Here is a 20,243-nt window from a genome sequence, read left to right as displayed (position 1 = left end):
GATTATTCCCACCAACCTGGCTGCTCCTCGACCGCTGCATCTCTGCCCTGTTTACCTCGTCTCCTTCTCTTTCCTCCTCCAACACCACCAGCTCCTCTCGACTCCTTTTTATTTCGACACTTCCTGATCTTGCACGTCTTCCTCTGGATGGTCTCGGGACAAGCCCCGCCCCCGAACTGCGGCTCCAGTTTGATCATACGGGTTCGGATGGTGTGTCCTTTACCGCAGGACTTGTTGCACTCTGACCACTCGGACCACTCGGAGACCATGCAGTCGACGGCTGGGAGGAAGAACGGAAGGAGGAGGACAAGTCAGACAAAGAACCAGTGACGGGGAGGAAGACAAAAGACAAATATGGAGCTGCAGATGGAAGACGCATTGTCTCGAGGTCAACATGTAGAATCCTCCTCCAGTAACATTAAAACAAACTCTCTACAGTTGAGCTTCTGACTGAGGCCGTGTGGGAAATCAACCGCTCAAACTTAAAAACTGTTGACCCACCAGAAATCCAACAGTGATCAGTCAGAACATTGATCATCGAGACGATTAATCAAATGTTGTGATCGTCCTCAAACTGCACGCCAAACTGTAATCGATCTGTGCCGGTCCGTCCAGCAAAACAATGCTGGGCAGGAAAAGCAAGCACACATTCCTGCTCGATGACTCTGTACTGTGGATGAAGTTGAACAGTTCGTGAACATGTGGTACCATCAAGCAAGATGAGGCTCGAACAGACTCTGTCTGTACCGGAGCAGACCGTGACACTTACGGCACTCGGGCAGCATGCACTTCTCCGTCTGCTCCAGCTCCTCGTTGCACTCTGCAGGATCCGACTTCAGCATCCTCTGACGCGTCCGTACACCGCGCCCGCACGTCACGCTGCACTCGCTCCAGTCCGACCACGGCGACAGCATGCAGGGGATGGTATCTGCACACGAGCACTCGGATTCAAACTCACGCACAGCGTCTCTCTCTCGTTAAACATGTAACATAGCCTTCGATAACTCACGGCAGTCTGGCATCATGCATTTCTCCACCTCGGCCACCTCGGTCTTGCACATCGACCCGTCGATGGGAGGCATCTTCACCATGCGCTCACGTCTTCTCATACCCAACCCACAGGTGACACTGCAGGGGTCCCACTCAGCCCACTCAGTCACCACGCAGCTGCTGGGTGCTGTGGGAAGGACACGATACCAAAAAACACACAAACATTTAGTGTTTTTAGTATATTTGAAGAGATACTGATGATTGAAATGTCACTTGAAAACATGGTAACAGTCTCTGTGAGACGTCCAGGTCTTGTAGATACTGTCGTGTTATTACTGCACACACTGAATTCACATTTTCGCGTATTTTCCTTTAAATCTAACTAAAAGTTTAACTATCGCCTCTTCCTGTGAAGCACTTTGTCGCCTCAGGTTCTCTGTGTTAGTACATGATGGTATATAAATAGTGAGCAGTGGTGGAAGAACTACATAGTTCCTTTATTAGAGTAAAAGTGGAGATGTTTGATTTTAAAATATATTCCCACAAACCTTAAAAGTCCCCAAAGTAGAAGTACTCATTATGCCTGTTCACACTGCTACAGTATTCTGTCTATATAATGTGTTTCAACATGCTCACAGTATTTGAATAAATATTAACAACGTTATAAGATGTTGGGTTCTCTAACAATGGAAGTAACAGGTTCAGTATTTGCTTCTGTCAGGGTAACATCAATCGAAAAGTACCTTGAAATAGTACTTTAGTAAGTAATTAATTTCCACCACTGAAGTCAGAATACAGGGAAATACTATGTACGAGTTAAATGAGCTGTACACGCAGTATACGTGAACATAGCAGCCATGATAAGAGCTGTTTGAATTCTCTCATTGTTAAGGAAAGGAGCTTCCTTCCTTATCTCCTTCAGCAGAGGATACATCAGACCATCCTTTATGGAAGGAAAGGAGGTGATGCCGTCCCTGCTGTAAGTGCAGTCGGATTCTCTAAGCTCCCCAGTTGTTGTAGGATCTAACCACTAGGGGGAGCTTTGTTTTTGTGTGTCACTACTCACAGCAGAGCATCAGGTGTTGAGAATTTAAGGTAAGTTCTGGGTTTGTAGGTGAAGAAATCATACGATTGTTACCTTACACCATACAAGACAAGAAATGACACTGCATACCATAGAAATCAAGAAATGTAGGTATCAGTATTCATGCAGCTTTTCAATAAATGGAAGCCACTGAAACTGGGATTCTTGTTTTTATTAAACGCATCAAGTCGAGTTTGGAGTTTGGATCGTCACTACAGAAGTTCTTTCCTAAGTCCTCATGAGTTCTCCTTCACATCTTTCCTTGACTTTGTGATATTTTCCCTAGAGGTCAAAGAGAAGTGTTTAGGAAAGGACATAGGAGGTCATTTTTTTGACTATTCGACCATACCATCTGTGTTTGTGAGTCTCTGGGCCTGGACTCCGCTTCCCACTCACCGACCTGATTACCTCACAACCAGTTTACCTATGCGGCATCAAACTCTCAATCTCAACCGTCTGCCAGTTTGTTGAACTAACTGTGAATTCATCCCTCTCTGCACCTACACTTTCGAACTCCAGCCACCAACCACATCCTGCGCCACTCTGGACACCCAGGCTGGACTGCACATTCACTTTGTGAATCAATAAACAGTTTAAACGTGGTTCAAGACTGTATATTTTTTGGCACAGATGGCCACAAACCTAAAGGCTAAAATGTGAAGAACAGCTGACTCAAAGGAAACACTGCTGATCTGGCTACATCATGGAGAAAAAATGACGCTGGCACACGTCATAGAAAAGACTCACAGCATTCATCGTTGACGACACACTTCTCCGTCTCTTCGGTGTTTAGCTGGCAGAGCGAGCCGTCCTCGGGATACTGTTTGACGTAGCGCTCTCTGGACCTCATCCCCATCCCGCAGGACACGCTGCAGGCCGACCAGCTGATCCACTCAGACATCATGCATGTGGATGGTTCTGTCAACAACAAAAGGTTCTGTATATGTACATCATAACTCGCAGGTGCAGTTGCCTTGTTACCATTTCTCATTGCAACCAGTACACACTGTAAGTAGGTCCACTGCTGTGTTAAATAATATGGTCTGCCACTGTAGAAGGTTCTGTGTCCACAAGGCTCTACTTATTCCAGTGTTACGAGCTCCAATGAAATTAAAGACCGGTCACCAAAATACTATGAAAGTAAAAAGATACTGGTATAACAAGTTCTTTGCTGCAGCGATGTTTAAAGAGCATTCTTAGTTCCAACAAATAACATTTTCTACGTGTAGTTTTAGATTTAAAAGACATGGAAAGAATGCACAGTAAAAGATCAGCTGTTTGTGTTTGGAAATTGTACTTTCATCTTTGTGTTTGCATGTTAGATAATGATTATGTAGCACTTTAAGTAAAGTCTACCCCCAGAAGACAGCGTGGCCTCATTACATAATGAGCTTCGAGTCGTGTTTCGAATGCAGACAGGTTGGTGCAGTGTTTGTTTAGGAAGAGAGTTCCAGAAGGGAGGTGGACATGGAGAAGGAGGGTGGTGGTGGAGCAGGTCTTTGAGGTAGAAGGGGGTCTGGTGAGTTAGAAGAAGGTCTTTGAATTGGATCAGTTGTAGGAAAATGAGCCAGTGGAGTTTGATTTAGTACTTGGGATGATGTGCCATATAAAATGCTGCTGAGGTAGTCCTATCTGGATGTGATGAGGGCATGGATCAATGTTTCAGTGATGGGTGGAGACAGTGGAAAAAGGCAGTTCTGGTGATTTGGTTGACGTGGTGTTCAAAGGAGAGTTTGGAGACAGTGTGGAGTCATCGATCAATCGTGATGCAGAGTGGTGAGGGGTTTTAAACAAATGGTGATCATTGTCTGATTTATCACAGCTTAGTTTTAGGACGTTGTCTTGCATCCATGCTTTGATTGCAGAGTTAAATGAGTTATGATGGATTTAGTGGCAATGTAGAGCTGGACGTCATCGGCGTAGAAGTGGTAGTAGAGATTATGCTGATGTTACCAAAAAGGAGCATGTAGTGGATGAACAGGAGAGGACCAAGAACTGAACCCTGGGGGACACCTTGGAGGTGCAGTTGTATAGCTGTATAACATTTATTAAAATTAAACATTTATGATGTTGACTGTATTTTAAGAGGCAATGTGCCAAGATACTTGTGGCCCGTGGCTGATAATCTAATGTAAAACACATTTCAACGGTTGTATTTCAGAAGTATTTCAGCCATGTGGTGAAGATTTAAGATATTTGTCATTGTTCATGAAGTTTTTGAGATTTTGCTTCTTGCAGAATGAACATTGCTGAAAATTTGGTGAGCTTTTTGTGGACATCATGTGAAAACATGATAAAGAACTCCATAGACAGGTAGTGTTGAGGTTCAACTTCCACAGGACAGTAATCTTGAACCACTTTGCTCAAACCTGGGGTGAAACCATGAACCTTTGCGATCTTCGGGATGACTGAGAGGAACACTTGATCCTCCCAGCTGCAGGACTCCCTGCACACCACACTAAAGCTGCTCGGATTTCTTCCGTCATCTCGAAGTTGAAGGTGCCAATTTTTAAGGAGCTCTTCTGCAGCTTCGAGTCTCTTTTAATAAGGCAAGCTGCCTGAGGGACAGTCCTATTCACAGCACGGGCCTGAGGGAGGGAGAGTCAATGTGTATGACCCCGGCTCGTATCAGCCGAGAAGTGAACTGCAGCTTCTCAGGCTTAACAAGGCTCCACTCTGGTGTATTTCATCACTATTAGGCAGCATGGCGCTTCAAGATCTCCCTATTCTTCACTCACTGTATGTGTCTAACTGTCCTTTCTCCGGCGGCGTAGTCCTGGTGCTGATAGTATATTAACAGTAAGGAAAAGAAAGCCTGTCGAGGCACGAGCAGACCTTGAAAATAAGGTTTTATCTCTAAATTATAGATGAACTTTGAGCAACTCGGCACAGGTTGTTTCTTTGACTCACACTTGACTCTCTTACACTCTCTGCCTTCCAACAAACCGAGCGCAGCATTGCTTACCGCCTGTGGCCTAATAAAGCGGAACTAAGTGAATCATTAATAAAAGAAACAGGTATCTCCGGCTCGGATGAGGCCTCCGGAGAGCCAAAGTGTTTCCCCAGGAATATTAATCATCCCCGAGTGTCGGCCCCTGTTCTTGCCCTACCATGAACCCCGCAATTATCAATCTCCCACCGCATGTTAACGGAGCGCTAAATGAAAACAAAGGAGAGGTGCTCGGGAACAAAAAGCTATCTGTGCTGCTGTCTGATAATCAATAGAGGAAGCAGTGAAGTGTGTGTGTGTGTGTGTGTGTGAAGCTCCTTCAGCCTTGAACAGCCTGAGCTTCAATCCTCTGATGACTGGTAGACATGCCGGGGTGAGGAGGGAGAAGACAGACGCTGACTGTTCTGCCTCTCAACATTTGTTCCAAACTGACAACTTCACTGGAAATTGTACCAAAGCAAAAAATCCTCCTGGTTGCTCGCTCGTGTTTTTGTTGCGGGCTCGCAGGAGGCTGTTTCTCTCAGCGGTTAAAAAAAAAAAAAAAAAGCATCAAGCTGTCAACTTTGACGCGAACCAGAAAGAAAAGTTTCTCCTTCGACAACAACAAGAGAGGAATCATAAAAAAAAGTCGACGCTAATTTGCTTAAAACGCATCTGTCGTCAGCTTTGATTACTCGGATTTATGCTGAACCGTGAATCTCCCTGCTTTGTTTCCACAGCTTAATGAGGTTCCTGAACATACACAACCCTCCTGCTGCCTCCATTATCTTTAACATAAGAATCAAAGCATGGCGCGTTGGTTTCTTTGAGTCAAAGATAAATACGATCAAATCCTGGTTTAAGCGTCCTGGATGAAGGAGGACGCTCTGCAGCTACAGCTGATCCACATAATCTGTCATGTTTCAGTGAAGTAATTAGGGTATCCAATCACTAATGTTTACACTGTGTAATTAAGGATTTGCTGTATTTTGTGGCATATCCTCCTGATGTAACAACTTCAGATGTGTGTGAGCTTCACTGTCTTTTACAGCCAGCATCTGCTTCCAAAGTCTCCGGACTCTCTTCATAATCACAGAGCTGCTGCCGGCTTCCTTCTGTTTTTACCTTCACAGCAGTAACTCCAAGTGTCGTGCTAGTGGCTGCGCAATTAAATTTCTGGATAAAATAATCCCACTAGGCCGTGAAATATAAACGAGGTGGCGGCTTTTTGTGTTTTCGCCACGAGATTCCATCTTCCAGTCATCCAAACAGCCGAGCTTTAATCTGCTCGTTATTTTGAGGGTTCATTGATCGGGACACAAACACCTCAACTCTGAAAGGATCACAGCGAGAGAAAGGCAGTGTTTGTTTTTATTGATCATTCATCTGATGCCTGGTTTATGCATTTATTTTCTGACTCTTTGGAGGTCAGGTACGCTGCACTCCCCCTCACATCTGTTCACTGCCCTCCATCACAGATTTTAAAACTGCTCTTTGAAAACATTTCTACAGAAATCACCTGTTCAAATTATATTAAGGCTTAAAGTTATAGGTGCTGTTACACATGCATTTATTTTTGTTGTCGTCACAGATACTACATCCATGTTTTATATAGTCTATGTGTGACGTATCGAGAGGGCTTGGAGCCAAAGGGAAACTGTAATGATGAATGTAGATGAAAGAAAACTGAAAGCAGTGACGGTAAAAGTGGGTTTTGTGAGGTTGCGTCCTGTCCGGTTTACTTTAGTCTAGTGGGTGATGTTTGTTCCAAAAAGATGTATCTATATAAAATGTTCAGTAAATATTGTTTTTAAAGCTATGCTCAGTCTGATAACACAGAAAGATCAAATATTGTGTTCAGTACATGGCAACAGCAAGCTGGAATTTGTTTTGGCTCCCCCTCACGCCCCTTTGGCTCCGAGCCCTGGATATATTAGTTAAAGAGCCTAATGTTGTCAGCTCAGCAAAAAGCTCAGTGATTGAACGAGTTATGAAAAATCAATGTGAGATTTTTTTGGTAAAACTTTTAAAGCTCGCTGGCTGCTTTAATCATATCATGCTGAACAGGATTTACTGTGAGCTGCTGTCCAGAAACAGAACGGTTTAATCGTGGCTGCTAAACTTCACTGGAGGTAACTTCATTGCTGCAGCCTTCTTTACTGCTCTCCTTGAAGCGTCGTCACTGTCTGAACTACGTCTCGCCATTTCTCCTCTCCCTCTATCTTTGTGTCTGTGGCTCTCAATCACTGTTCGGACCCGCCGTTACTCTCTCGCCCTCTTTGTGAGTCCAATAAAACTGGCTGCCAATTTTATAGCCACTTTACAAAGACGTCACATTTCAGAGATAGTTTCCTCGGCTGCAGTGGTCAGTCCACATTACTTTCCCTTCTCTCCACTCATATTTTGTGCCTCCAAACAGAAACAAATTAAAATATGAGTCCTAAACCTAATTTGCATTACAGTTTGAGGGGCCACATATCCTAATTATTCCCATTAGAGTTTACAGCCATGCATGCTCGCGGCTCTGTGAAGCTTTACTTAGACGCATTGGTGCTTTGAGCTAAAATTCTAACATCAGCATGAAGAAAGAAAGACATTTTGCAAGCTGGAGATAATGTTTACAATGCCACAGTTGTTGTGTTATATGTATGAGCATGTCAACAACTGCTATTTAGCAATAAAGACACAAAATACAACTCAGGCTGTTGGGAAAATGTCTGGACCACATTTCATTGGCAAACCATTCAAAAGTTGTCATGATAATTCAGTCTGGACCAAATTGTATTTTTTTTTGCATTATTTCTGCAGCTGCTGAAAGCTGCTAATTCACTTTGGTAGCCGCTGAACTAATACTTCAAATCTGCTTGTAACAAATGACACGCTCCAGGTTTTCACGAGCGTTAATGCTCTTTTGTGAGACATAAGTCTTCCTCTGTTGGCCCCTTCAGAGGGAATTAAAGAGCAGTTACATTCAGTCTAATGAGGGGAATAAAGAATGATCTTCTCTTCCCACTTTGGCTGTGTTACTGGAAGTGTTTCCCCACCACCAAATAAATGTTATTTATTGAAGGAAAACTGGCTGAGAATGCTTGTTCTCTTCCAGCATCCTCCATTATTTATATTTATGTGATTCTGTTAATGAACCTGCGCCCAGTACAAGTGCAGCTCACCACTTACTGCAGAAAAACTACAGTGGAGTGCTGTAGAACCTTCAGAAAGGATGGTTCCCACAATGTACGTCCACATTTTGTGTCCCTACAACGTGACATAAACAAGGATGGGTGTGTGTTTGTGTGTTTACCCTCCAAACTGCATCCCGGCCCCATGCAGGGTTGGAAATCTTGAGTATGTGGACACGGCACGCTGAGGTCCAGCTGGGCCTTCAGCATCCTCTGCCTCATCCTGCGACCTTTTTCACATGTAGCGCTGCTACACGCCGACCACGGAGACCAGCCGGAGTAGATACACGTCTCCGGCGTGTCATCTGAAGAGAGACACACACACACAGCGGAAGAGGTATTATTATTAATATTTTCGATTGACTGGGATCACAAAATCATCGTTAAACCAGTTAAATTTGCTTTTACAAAATGTCGTTTTTCGATTCACAGTGAAGGGGAGGGCTGCACGAGGAGGGAATGGGCTGACACTGATTATTTAATGTTGTATCCAGAGGTGATTACAGCAGGTACCACCCGGTCCACGAGAGGCCGCAGAGTGGAGGGACGAGGGATAAGAGTTGGGGAGAAAAGAGAAGAGAGTGCGAGTTGTGAATGTCTTGTCCAATTATCAGCGGTAGCAGAGCTACAAGACGTAGCAGGGGCACTGTCTTCAATTAATAATGCTCCCATGGGGGTTCAGAGAAGCAGAGAAAATGAGAGGAGAGGCTAGAGAGAATATACCGTCAGACCTCGGGGACAAACCTGAGTGCGTCCAATTCTCTGGGATAACGTGTAATGACAGAGGGAGGACAAAGAAGCCGGAGATGCAGAGAGGAAGGTAAGAGGACGGGCTGAGGTGATGTGTGCGTGAAGGCAGCGGAGCTCAGGTCGGACCGAGGGGACCGGCTGAAGTGGATCCTCGCCTCCGTGGTGTCATCTCGCATGGAGAACAAGGCGAGAGAGCGAGGAACGAGAGGACAGGAGGGGAAAGAAGCAAATGGTCTATGACGGAGCGAGGAGGACATTTATTAGGCAACGGGAGATCCTTGTTAAGAATTCTGCTGCGCGGGCAAAATCCTCCACCCTACCCGAGGCCACTTAAAAATAAGCACCCGTATACAACACAAACACCAGCATGCACTGGTTTGTCCTGTTTAGCCTCTGTGCAGGTTAACAAGGAGGTAAAGAACAACTTATCCGTAACTATTATGGAATAGTGGTCACGTGGGGACCTTGAGGTCCTCAGCAGTATTAATTGTTTGGCTTTGACTTGGCGCTCAACACTGTGGCGTCCAGGGTCACAGAGACCTGTTGCTGCCTTCATAGACATAATAGATAGCTTGTTGTTGACGGTCCAATCTGCGTAAACAGACATCTGTGTCTCCAGACTAGAACATGCTGACAATAACACCTCCATGGGTAAAGACATTCTCTGTGACTCATTCTGGGCGTGTAGTATTTGTGGTGTTATCTTGGGGTTTAAAGTCGATCCACCAGGATGAGTTGGGCAGAATGTGAGACCGACTCAGGCACTTCTGATGAACTTTGAGAGTGTCTCTAATTCTCCTTGGCCAAGCGTCAATAAATAATACAGCATAAGACATCAGAGGCTCCTGAACACTTTCTGAACTCCTGACCTTTGACCTTTGACTTCAGCAATTTCTCCACAACAACTATCAGGTCACAACTCCGATCCCTCAACATCATTTTATACTAAATATATTCAGATGCTACGAATTTACATAAATGTTCAATCGCTAGCAGTGTGACTCTGTGCTGTATGTTTGCAGTCAGAGGAACTGTGAAACGCGTTAGTTACTGCTAATAATTTCTTATGTGTCAAATCTCGCAGAATGAGCATTAAAATTAAATTTGTTAAAAATGTTTGGCCTTGAAAACAGGTTTTGATCTTTGGTTTCATTTACTAATACAGTATTGTACTTATTTTTGTTAAATGTGCGAAAGTTTAAACTTTGAGAGTTTAAATAAGAGAGAAATCTGAGAGAATGTTAATGCCTGTCTGAGAAAAGTGTATAAAAGTGTGTGGTTAGGGGGTTTTACCGACTTAAAACATGTAGAATAATTGTAAAAAATAAATCTGATTACTTCGCGGATTTCGTCTATTGCGGGACGTATTGTTAGAACGTATCCCCCGCGATAAACGAAGGACCACTGTACAGTAAAATATGAAACTGAAATAAGCTCATTGCTCCCGGCTGTAGCTCAAGTGACTTTAATCTTCAAGTCAAGTAAATTCCAACATATTTCCCAAAGTCTTGATGTCTTGAAGTGCTTTCGGTTTCCTAAAATCACGCTTTAGTTTAACAAAAACCTTTGAGGACATTCGATAGAGAAGTGTCCTCGATATGTTTATAAAAATCATGAACTGGACAGCTGTTTACAAAAAGGTATTTCTTTGTAAAAATCCAAATATTGAGAGCAAGCGAGACAGAAAGAGAGAACTACAGCGAGGAGGGAACTTTTATTTGTTTCTGTGTGCAGTGCGGCTGAAACATCGTTGTCCAGAGTGACAGGATCTGTGATGCATCGCAGAATATAAAGTGTGTTGGATGAAGACAGGACGTGCTCCGGGCGTAGTTGTGCTGCTCTGCAGCAGTGGGGAGCCCACTTCCTCACAGCGGGGTGGAGACGAAGTCCTGCCAGATGTGTGTTCTGACTATCTGACCCGAGCCCATCTGAGACTCCGCTCAGACCAGTTGTGCCTGTAATGAGCTATGTGTGTGTCCTTGAGCATCATAAGACAGTGAAGCCCCACAGATCCTGTGCAGGCTGTAAGTCGAGTTAAAGTGAGATTGTAATATCATCAGTAATCAGTTAAACTCTTCATGAGCTCGTTTACTTCGTCTTGCCTCCGTCTCGGACAAAGAGAACTCTGGATATCAGTTCAAGACCGTTCAAGATCACAATTACCAACTGTTTTGACTTGACTGGATTTATTTCATGACCACAACTGCTCAGATATCACAAGTGTTTTCCATTAATCACCTAATAATGTCTACTGTGTCCCGCCACAGCTTCATAATAAACCGTCTTGTCTCAGTCTCGATACACTCTCCGGTTTAGATGGATCCATTAGAAACATCAAGTTTTACAATTATTCTACATGTTTTAAGGCTGTAAAACCCCTAACCACACACTTTTATACACCTTTCTACACGCATTTTGTACAGTACTCCCTTAGTTAATCAGGATGCAGAACACAATGCGCGTACATACTGTACGCTGTAAAAAAAAAGCATGCAAAATTACACTAAAAAAATCCGCGAAACAGCGAGTCCGCGAAAAGTGAACCGCGATATAGCGAGGGACGACTGTAGTTATAAACTAAAATGTGAGATCATGAATGTTTCAGAAACTCTGCAGTGAGAAGTGTGTACCTCTTTTCCACCCAAGTGTGAACCGTCATATCTGAACAGGGTCGACCTTCTGTGTTTTATACTCGTGGTACTCGGAAAGCTGAATATATTCCGAGGTGGTTCGCTGTTTGGGAAGTTTGAGAAACACTGCTTTAAGCTCATCTCTTGTGTGTGTGTGTGTGTGTGTGTGTGTGTGTGTGTGTGTTTACTGTACCTTCTTCCTTCTCCTCTTGTCCAATATCAGCTACGATGTCATCTATGGTGTCTGGGACCACGTTGCACTGCTCTCCCTGCACACACACACACACACACACACACACACACACACACAAGGGAAAACAGGGTCACGCACTAACACACACTTTTAAAAATGTCTCCAAAGATTCTTTTACCTAGTGCCAAATCATAACAGAAGATATCTCATGACACTACAGAGCAGGTATAGACTGCACTCTTTGTAATATTTCCTACACAGACCCAACATTGTACGTCACTGAACCTTTCTAGCGATGCGCTCCACCACCAGCTTGGCTACGGGAGTAATCGCCCCTCCCTCAGGGTCGTAGAAGGGGCTCTGGGGATGGTCCAAACTGGTCAAGGGTCGGATCTTCTCCTGAGGAATGGTGGGCTTGTTTGGTGACTGGAAGAGGTATGGAAACAAATTAGATATACACACTGCTATTATCAACAGATTAGTGTCTTTCAGCTCGTTGTTTTGTTTTTTAACGACGTACAGTTCGTACAAGCTCTATGAAGCCGCTTTTCTTGAGTATCAGTCGACAGACTGAAGTTAGCAGCTGGTTTAAAATGCCAACACTGTGTTTACAGGCGGCACAGGTAACATATATAACAGTTTAAGCCCGCCTTGCTTGAAAGATACAACATTTCTGAACAAAATAAGACACTGTGCGGACCGAAGCCACACACGCCGTGCTGAATACTACAACAGTAAAGTTTTTAGCACTACAAGGACCTTTCAGTCTTCACCGTCTTCTCCCTGTAGGCAGATGTGTTTGAGTTTGCAATGTGACTCTAAAGGTGAATTAGCTCTGATGGCTCTTTAGCAATCAGCGGGGGAAATGGACGTGTGCAAATAAGATGCTACAGGTGAAGATCAGGTCACGATTTGAAGGGTAACTATTCCCACCCTCCCACATTAGCATTGCACAAATTACATGCTGTGCGCTGGAATGGATGGCGTCCTAGAGGAAAACATCTGCTCTTGTATATCGAGTATGAAACACGCCTGAGGGAAGAAAGTCTGAGTCTTTCCGCTGAGGAACGGTTCGAGTATTTAAAGTTAAATAGCCCAAATTTAGGGCATGGGAATTATTCGAGGCACAAGAATACTAATCCAATCGCAGCTCATAATGTCTGTGAAACCGGCTTTTAAAAAGAGAACAACGCGGTTTCTCTGGAGGGAAGGAAGAGTCGAGCGAATGAATGACATAAAATTAACATTAGAATAGCTGCATTGATTTTTATTCTCCATTCTGACCGAAAACGGTGAGGCAGGTAGGTGTTTGAAAGAGTCGCCTGCTTTTCCCATAAGCCATCTGTTCTCTCTCTCTCTGTCTTTTCTCCGTTTGATCTCACCATACATCATTTATCTCCATTTTAACGAGAGATTCATTGTTTCCGTGCATGTGTGGTATCTTGCGTGTCCGTGTATCGTTGGACACACATCACACATGAATCATTCTCTTTGTTCTTGCAGGTTAACTGAACGTTGTTGTTGAATGTATTCAGGAGCACCGGCAAAGACAAAGGGAAGACATCTACAGAGGAAGCTGATGATCTTCTGGGTTAGTGAGTACACTAAAAGTTTCCTGTCTGACTTTTTGGTTTAAAAAGTCCAAACCAAACGGGAGACATCCATCACATGTAGGACACAATTAAAAACTAACATCAGACAAACAGAAGGAAGCTCAACAAAGACATGTACTTCCTAGTCTCTGTCTGTAGGTGGCAGTGATTCGATGCCTGCTGTACAGTGGGATGCGTTATCTGATGGTATACCTACATAGAGATACACTCTGTGCTTTCCAGAGTGAGAGGCATATATTATCTGCCTGGGAACTGAAGTTTTAAAAAAACCCTCCAGGACCAAAGAAATGTCGATATCTGAGCAGTGCAGAGTTACATCGATTCATACAGCACAGCACACGTTTATCTCACTCGAGGTCTGTGCACTGTGAAGAAATCTGTGGAAAGTCTGTGGAAATTACAGTGAGAAAACTGAAAAACCACAAAATATCCAATTCAATATTACAGTGTTTTACTGTGTAATTAACAGTCTCTAAAACACTTTAAAATATCATATTTCATGGCATATCTTACTGTCTTTTACTGTTATGGATTGGCATTTAATATTACCGTAATATTAGAAAATGCCAGTTCTTCACTGTTGATTACGCTCACTGTAAATATCATTGGGGGCAATGATTGCACATTCAATAACTTACTTGACAAAACACAAACAAAGCGAGTACCACTGTAGGTCAGAAGACCAATAGAAGATACCGATAAAAGTCTTAAAACAGGCCCAGAGCAGACGAGACTGCCTCTGCATTTAAACAGTAGCAGCAGCTGATTTAAAAAGAGTTCTGGTTCTGTGTTACTGAAGTTTCTGAAAGGCGTTCACCGCCTCCTCTCAGCAGGATATGCTCGTTGCTTATTCATGAGGTAGTAAACTATAAATAAAAGTCTTTAGTCTTCAAACAGTGGGTGAATATGGATGAGCGTCTTTCACTCTGAGGTAGGTGAACGGAGAAAAACCAACGAGGACTCTGTCACGGGAACAGACGCGTAGTAGAAGTCAAGTGTGCTGTGCTGTGAAGGTTTCAAATAAATGCTGCAATTAAGCTGCCGAGCAACGAAGCTTATAATAATATGCAATGTTATTAATACAAATGAAAAATTCAGCTTTCACCAGGTCAACAGCTTTATCTGCAACAATCAGGCTACATTAGGGACCTTTAAACAGTGTGGTACCGTACTCAGCACATCCTCAGTGGCACTTTTGGAAGTATTTAACCTTTACGGCAAAGTGTGGCCAACGTAATATGAATGTGAATGTATGACCACTGAGGGCTTCCAGCAATGTTACGTAAACTCCTTTTCTCTAACGACCTTTTATTGCCTTTTTGTTTCTTCTTTTCTAAAGTATTTTTATGCCACCATCACACCAACATTATGACAGCACTGTTTCTCAAACTATGGTACTAGTACGTGACGTTTTTTAATGAAATAAATTCATTTAAAAACATATTACACATATGAAAATATTACGGAAGCCCTAAAGGGTCATACATACATACATACATACATTTTATTCCACCCGTTTTCCTGTGATAACGAGATAATTAATTCGAGACTTCGTCTAGTGTATTAAATCATTGCAGGAAACATCAGTTAGTGTAGCAGTGTCAGAGCAGCAGGAGACACCTTTAGTGTGTTTTGTATTTGTTTTTGTTTTGCCCCCAAACATTTCAAACAGTCACTGAGTTTGAAATACAGATAGTCAGTTTAGATTTTCAGGGTATTTATGACGACATCAGGCGTCTCCGAGAGATGTGATGATCCATATTCTCCTGCTGCTCTGACATTGCGACACTAAATGATGTTTCCTGCAATGATTTAATACACTAGACTATCGTTTTGTTTCCTCCAGATCTCAAATTAATTATCTCGTTATCACGGGAAAACAGGTGGAATAAAATGTATCTATGTATGACCCTTTAGGGCTTCTGTAAAATACGACAAAGTTTCTAATGAAAAGAAATTATAAACCCGCTGGAATGTAATTTAAAAGTTTTGCATTTCCTAAAATGTTTGGTTTGAATACCCTGCAACGTTCTCACCCGTTGCATGCAAACATGAGCTCAGATGTGGTTCAGAAACTCCTAACAGGAAATATCAGGAGTACCACTTTCCTACAAATGAGCTCTGGTTCTTGAACTGGTTTCATTAAGGATTCAGCAGTCGACAATAAATAATAGTAGTAAATCTGTCTGCAGCTGAAAAGAGTCAATCTGCACTGCTGTATTTTAACATCAGTGGCTGTACCTCGATTTTCTGAGGAGGTAAAAAGTTTGAGAAACACGGTTCTACAGAACGTGACTTCAGCTGAAGGTGTTGGTATCACTGTGGTCCTCCATGACACCTTTTATAAATGCTGTAACCACGTTCTGGATGTTACACAACATCAACTATCCAACCAAAGTTACAGCACAGATTACCTCATACGTGACGCCATTGTCAGTGCCCGCATCCCACGGTATGAGATCTGTCACCAGCTTCTGGACCCAGCCGCACTCCTTGGTACAGAGGTCCTCCCCCGACAGCCCCACGTTCCAGTCTGGGCTGGGCCCGAGCATGGTGAGGAAGGACATCAGGTGACGGGTCCGGTCCACAGAAAACTCTGCTGATGGAGCTGCTCGTCTGGTGAAGAAAGAACGTACCCAGATAAAAAAAAATCAACTTTAAGGAGACGGCATTAAGCAGGAGAAACGCAACATCTCAGCTCTCCTAAAGCGATTTTTTAGTTTGGCCCCGTTCTGATCTCGTGACCTCTCCGACGCTCCGCTAACTGCCGTATAATTGAAACGTCTGAACATCCAATTAGTTCACGTTCTCTCTGAATGTCCAAAAATCCTGAAAATAAGAGAAAAATATTTGGAAGATAATTACAGGGTAATTTGCAGTCACAAGCCTTGTAATTATGATGTCTTAACCGAGACGTAAGTGCAAACACGACGATTTTAACGTGACAACTTTGCATGCGAAATTGAACAAAATGAGCTAATCTTTCATACTCGCAGCGAGCGTGTGACTGCGTGGGTGCGCATGCCTGTGGTTGAATGTTCTCATTAGTAAGAATAATAGTGGCACAATATATCGTGAAATGACAGACAACGCTAGGAGGGGTAATTAAACAGATGTTTGGTGAAAGATACAGTACGTTAGTGTGTACATGTGTGTGTGTGTGTGTGCTCATGCAGCGCTCAGGGCGAGAGTTGTGATAAGTTTCTAATTGCTGTTGAACTAATTCCAAAGAGCGCACGGGATGCCACAGTGTGTGAGCTTTTAGGAGCCGCACAAAGGCAGGAATCATAAAACAATTAATACGTTACGTGACGACACAATAGTTTCTGAAATTCATTTAGAATGTAAACTTCAATCGTATGTCAGAAATGGGTTCCCGACTTTTAAAGTATTGAACTTATCCTGCTGTGCAATTAACAGTCTCTAATGCAGGGCGCGGTCGGTAGCGTAGTGGGTTAAGCGGCTGCCCTGTGTGTGGAGGCTATAGTCCCCCGGTTCGAATCCCGCATCGGACGGCTAATTTACTGCGTCTCTCTGCTTCCTGTCTATCTTCAGCTGTCTCTAATACAGAACGCTTTGTAACGCTTTGTCTACGTCGTGTAAATAAAGTTTTCATATTTTACTGTCATAGTTTGGCAGGTTTTCACCGTAATACAGACATTTTTTACACTTCAACAAAAAGTTGTTTTTACAGTAAAAAACTGTGGTTGCTAGGATTTTACCGTAATAAATGCGGTACAACCTTTTCCTAATATTACGGTAAAACAATGTTAGCACTGTTGATTTTACGGTTAAGGTTGGGGTTTTATTGCATATATATCCGACACTGTTTTGCCGTGTAACTGACGTGAAAATATATAATTTGAATGCTGTATAAATAAAGATTTAGCCATGAAATATTAGTGTTTTACCGTAAAATGATCAGCCTCTGTTACAGAACACTAAATTTCCTTAAAATCCAGTGAAAATAAAGATTTTGCAAAATAAATAAATATGTCCGATATTACTTTTATTGATCATCTAGTATAATCTAAATGTTGCAGATGAATTTGTAATCTAATTTATGGATCACGAAACAAGAATTTTGTATTTCTTTGTTTACTTCAAGCCAAACCGATTATTTTTATGCTTGAATCATTTCGGTTTGAAGGGCCGCTGCAGCTGACATGGTATATTGTTCTGTGGACCTCCAAAATATGAACAAGAAAAAAAAATCCACCTTGTTTTTTCACTTGACCGTCAGACCAAAACACTTTATAAACCCAAGCTTGTTGCAATTTTCTCAAGCTACAGAGAAGCAGGTAATGCTTCAGACACCAAAATAAAAAAAGGTTTTCATCCAGAAAACACGATGAATAAATGATCAAGACGTCCATCAAGAGCTCCGGTGTGGATGACATGTTCACGGTCAACTTGATGTAGAATTTAACTTCGGAGACAGGAGATTTAAAGTCAATCAAAATCAAGTGAAGTTAATATAAAGAGAGAACCAGTCTGTGCTTCATGCAGCATCCAACACTGTGAAATGTTTTTGTTTATTACAGCCTGTGAATGTCAACAGGAGATATATTTTTCCATTTTCAAACAAACTCTCGTAGTGCTGGTTATGTTACTGTTAGTGATTTACAGCGTCTGACCCAATGGAGAAAATTCATACCAAGCCTGATAACACTGTTAGCCAATCCCATTCAGTATAGAGCCCCCATGTTCAAATGTCTGGTACAAAAAACAGTTTTGGTCTCTGTGATCTGATCTGAATGACGTCTGGTTTCTCAAACAAGCCACCTGTGACCACGCCCACCTGTCAATCAAAGCGTCCACGCTCTTAATCCTGCATAACTTTAAGCCTTAATATAATGTGAACAGGTGAGTTGTATATAAATTCACCCTCAGTACAGTTGTCATGAACGGGGAAATTAGCTACAGAGACCAAAACTGTTTTTTGTACCAGGCTGTAAACATGTTTATTTCTGCTGTGAAGTTTTAACATGGGGACTTATGGAGACTGACTCACTTCTGGAGCCAGCCTCAAGTGGACGTTTGAGGAACTGCAGTTTGTTTTTTCCATTACTTGACTCTGATGTAATGTCACTGCAGAAAACTAAATCCACTTAGATCTTTTTAGTAATCTCCTTTTTTGATTCTTTTCCTTTTAACCGAAGCGTCTCCTCTCTGTGGTGAAGCCGACGCTGAGTGATACTTACAGGTTGAGCGGCTGCCATGCCGGCCACTGAGCCTTCGTCTTAATGACAGTCAGTACTTCATCTCCCTGCAGAGAGAGAGAGAGGGAGAGAGAGAGAGAGGGGGAGATACAGGAAGTCATTTGTCACTAAATGGATGACGATAAAGGGAGAGAGAGAAAGAAAAAACGTTGAGTGAGAAAAAGCCAAAATTGACAAAGTGACATGAGGGTGAGTCGTCTCATCCAAGGACAGCAAAGTGTATTCCACTTTTCAGAGGCTCGGACTAAGTGTGTCTCTTATCAGGACAAAATGGCTCGCTGCTGTTTCATAATAGCCGTCTGTTATTCTTGTGAGGAAACCTCACCGTGCACTCTGCAACCGCAGCCGCCGCTCTCCATCGCCTCTCCGCGGCATCACGGACGGTTTACGGCCTGCACAACACGTTATCTGTCATAATGCATCAGATGTAATTACTCAGCCAGAAGCAGGAAGACGCGTGATGGATTCAGCACGGCCGAGGAGCTGATTAGGACGGGATTGGAAAGTCTATATGTGCCCTTTCTGGTTTCATAAGAGCCTTTATTGTGTTCTCTCCATCTTTTTGACAAACACACTCGCACACACACACGTCTACAAAGACACACACGTCTGCAAAGACACACACAAATGCACACAGTTCGGGATATGCCAAAAAAAACAAAAAAAAATCCTTTTTTCTGGTTGACTGAAGGTTTCACAGTCGCCTTGAAAGCTTCCCGTCTTCCCTGGGGTGGTGTGGGGAAAACAAGTGTGTGTGTGTGTCTGAGTGTGTGTGTGTGTGTGGATGAAAACAAGTTTACAAGTCAGTGTCCATCTTTTCTTCAGAGCAGCCTGGGGCTCTGTGGCCTGCCCTCACTGTGCTCTCACAAACACACACACACACACACACACACACACACGTATATGAATTTAGACAACCATGGGGAGCTGGCATGGAGACGCACACGGCGGCTGACAGAAGGACGAGGGTTTCATGAAGCGATGAAGCTGGTTCATGTGGAAACAAACGTACAAGCTGCAGCACAGACGAAGAAGAACTGATCTTTAGCAGGGCGTGGTTTAAATCTGTCCGCACATCGAGGAGCGACACGACGCTGCAGAAGGTTCCTGATTGAAACATTTGGGCTTTTTTCTTTGTGTGTTATCACAGCGTCTGCGTGGCTTCATCCCACAGTCCAAAGACATGCAGGCTGATCGCTGAACCTGTCCATGGCGTCCCCGCCTCTCACCCAATGCTGGCTATAATTAAGGTTGCAAAGGAGTGGAAAGTTTCCACGGGAAGTTATGCTAGGGAATTCTGGAAACTCCATGGGAATTATGGAAATTTATGGGAAAGCTGTAAACTGGTAAACTCATTTAAACAAACCTAAAATAATTATAAACATTTAGAGCAGCAGTTTAAACAGATCTACACAAACACAAACAGTAAAATCAATAAATTCAGTTCATTATTTGGTTTATATCTTGAAGATGATTTAATATAAATCAAAATATTCATTCAATTCATTCAATATTCAGTCTGAGACAAAAATTTACATTCACACAAATTAAAAAGGTAATTTATTATAAAAACTGTAAACATTTAAAAACAATGACATGTAAGTGTGTATTTATATTTCCATGCTGCAGTACAGGCTACTCACATGAACGGTG

At 42.9% G+C, this 20,243-nt stretch overlaps 2 protein-coding genes across 2 annotated transcripts in view; both read right to left on the bottom strand.

Annotated features, from left to right (window-relative positions):
* herc56.1 (HECT and RLD domain containing E3 ubiquitin protein ligase 56.1) overlaps positions 1-20,243 on the bottom strand; it is an 820,440-nt gene that overhangs the window by 392,283 nt on the left and 407,914 nt on the right. The window lies entirely within an intron of this gene.
* spon1b (spondin 1b) overlaps positions 1-20,243 on the bottom strand; it is a 78,154-nt gene that overhangs the window by 971 nt on the left and 56,940 nt on the right. Inside the window, exons 7-15 of the mRNA XM_019261408.2 lie at positions 18,573-18,637; positions 15,783-15,984; positions 12,041-12,181; positions 11,756-11,831; positions 8,305-8,487; positions 2,822-2,992; positions 1,010-1,177; positions 770-928; positions 17-280 (exon numbers count right to left, since the gene is read on the bottom strand). Of these exons, the coding sequence (XP_019116953.1) occupies positions 17-280; positions 770-928; positions 1,010-1,177; positions 2,822-2,992; positions 8,305-8,487; positions 11,756-11,831; positions 12,041-12,181; positions 15,783-15,984; positions 18,573-18,637 (1,429 nt within the window). The remainder of the gene's footprint in view (positions 1-16; positions 281-769; positions 929-1,009; positions 1,178-2,821; positions 2,993-8,304; positions 8,488-11,755; positions 11,832-12,040; positions 12,182-15,782; positions 15,985-18,572; positions 18,638-20,243) is intronic.

The sequence above is a fragment of the Larimichthys crocea genome, chromosome XX, assembly GCF_000972845.2.
Source record: "Larimichthys crocea isolate SSNF chromosome XX, L_crocea_2.0, whole genome shotgun sequence".
In the NCBI taxonomy this organism is placed as follows: Eukaryota; Metazoa; Chordata; class Actinopteri; family Sciaenidae; genus Larimichthys; species Larimichthys crocea.
The sequence above is the reverse complement of the archived record's forward strand: the minus strand, read 5'-3'. Positions and strand labels throughout refer to the sequence as shown.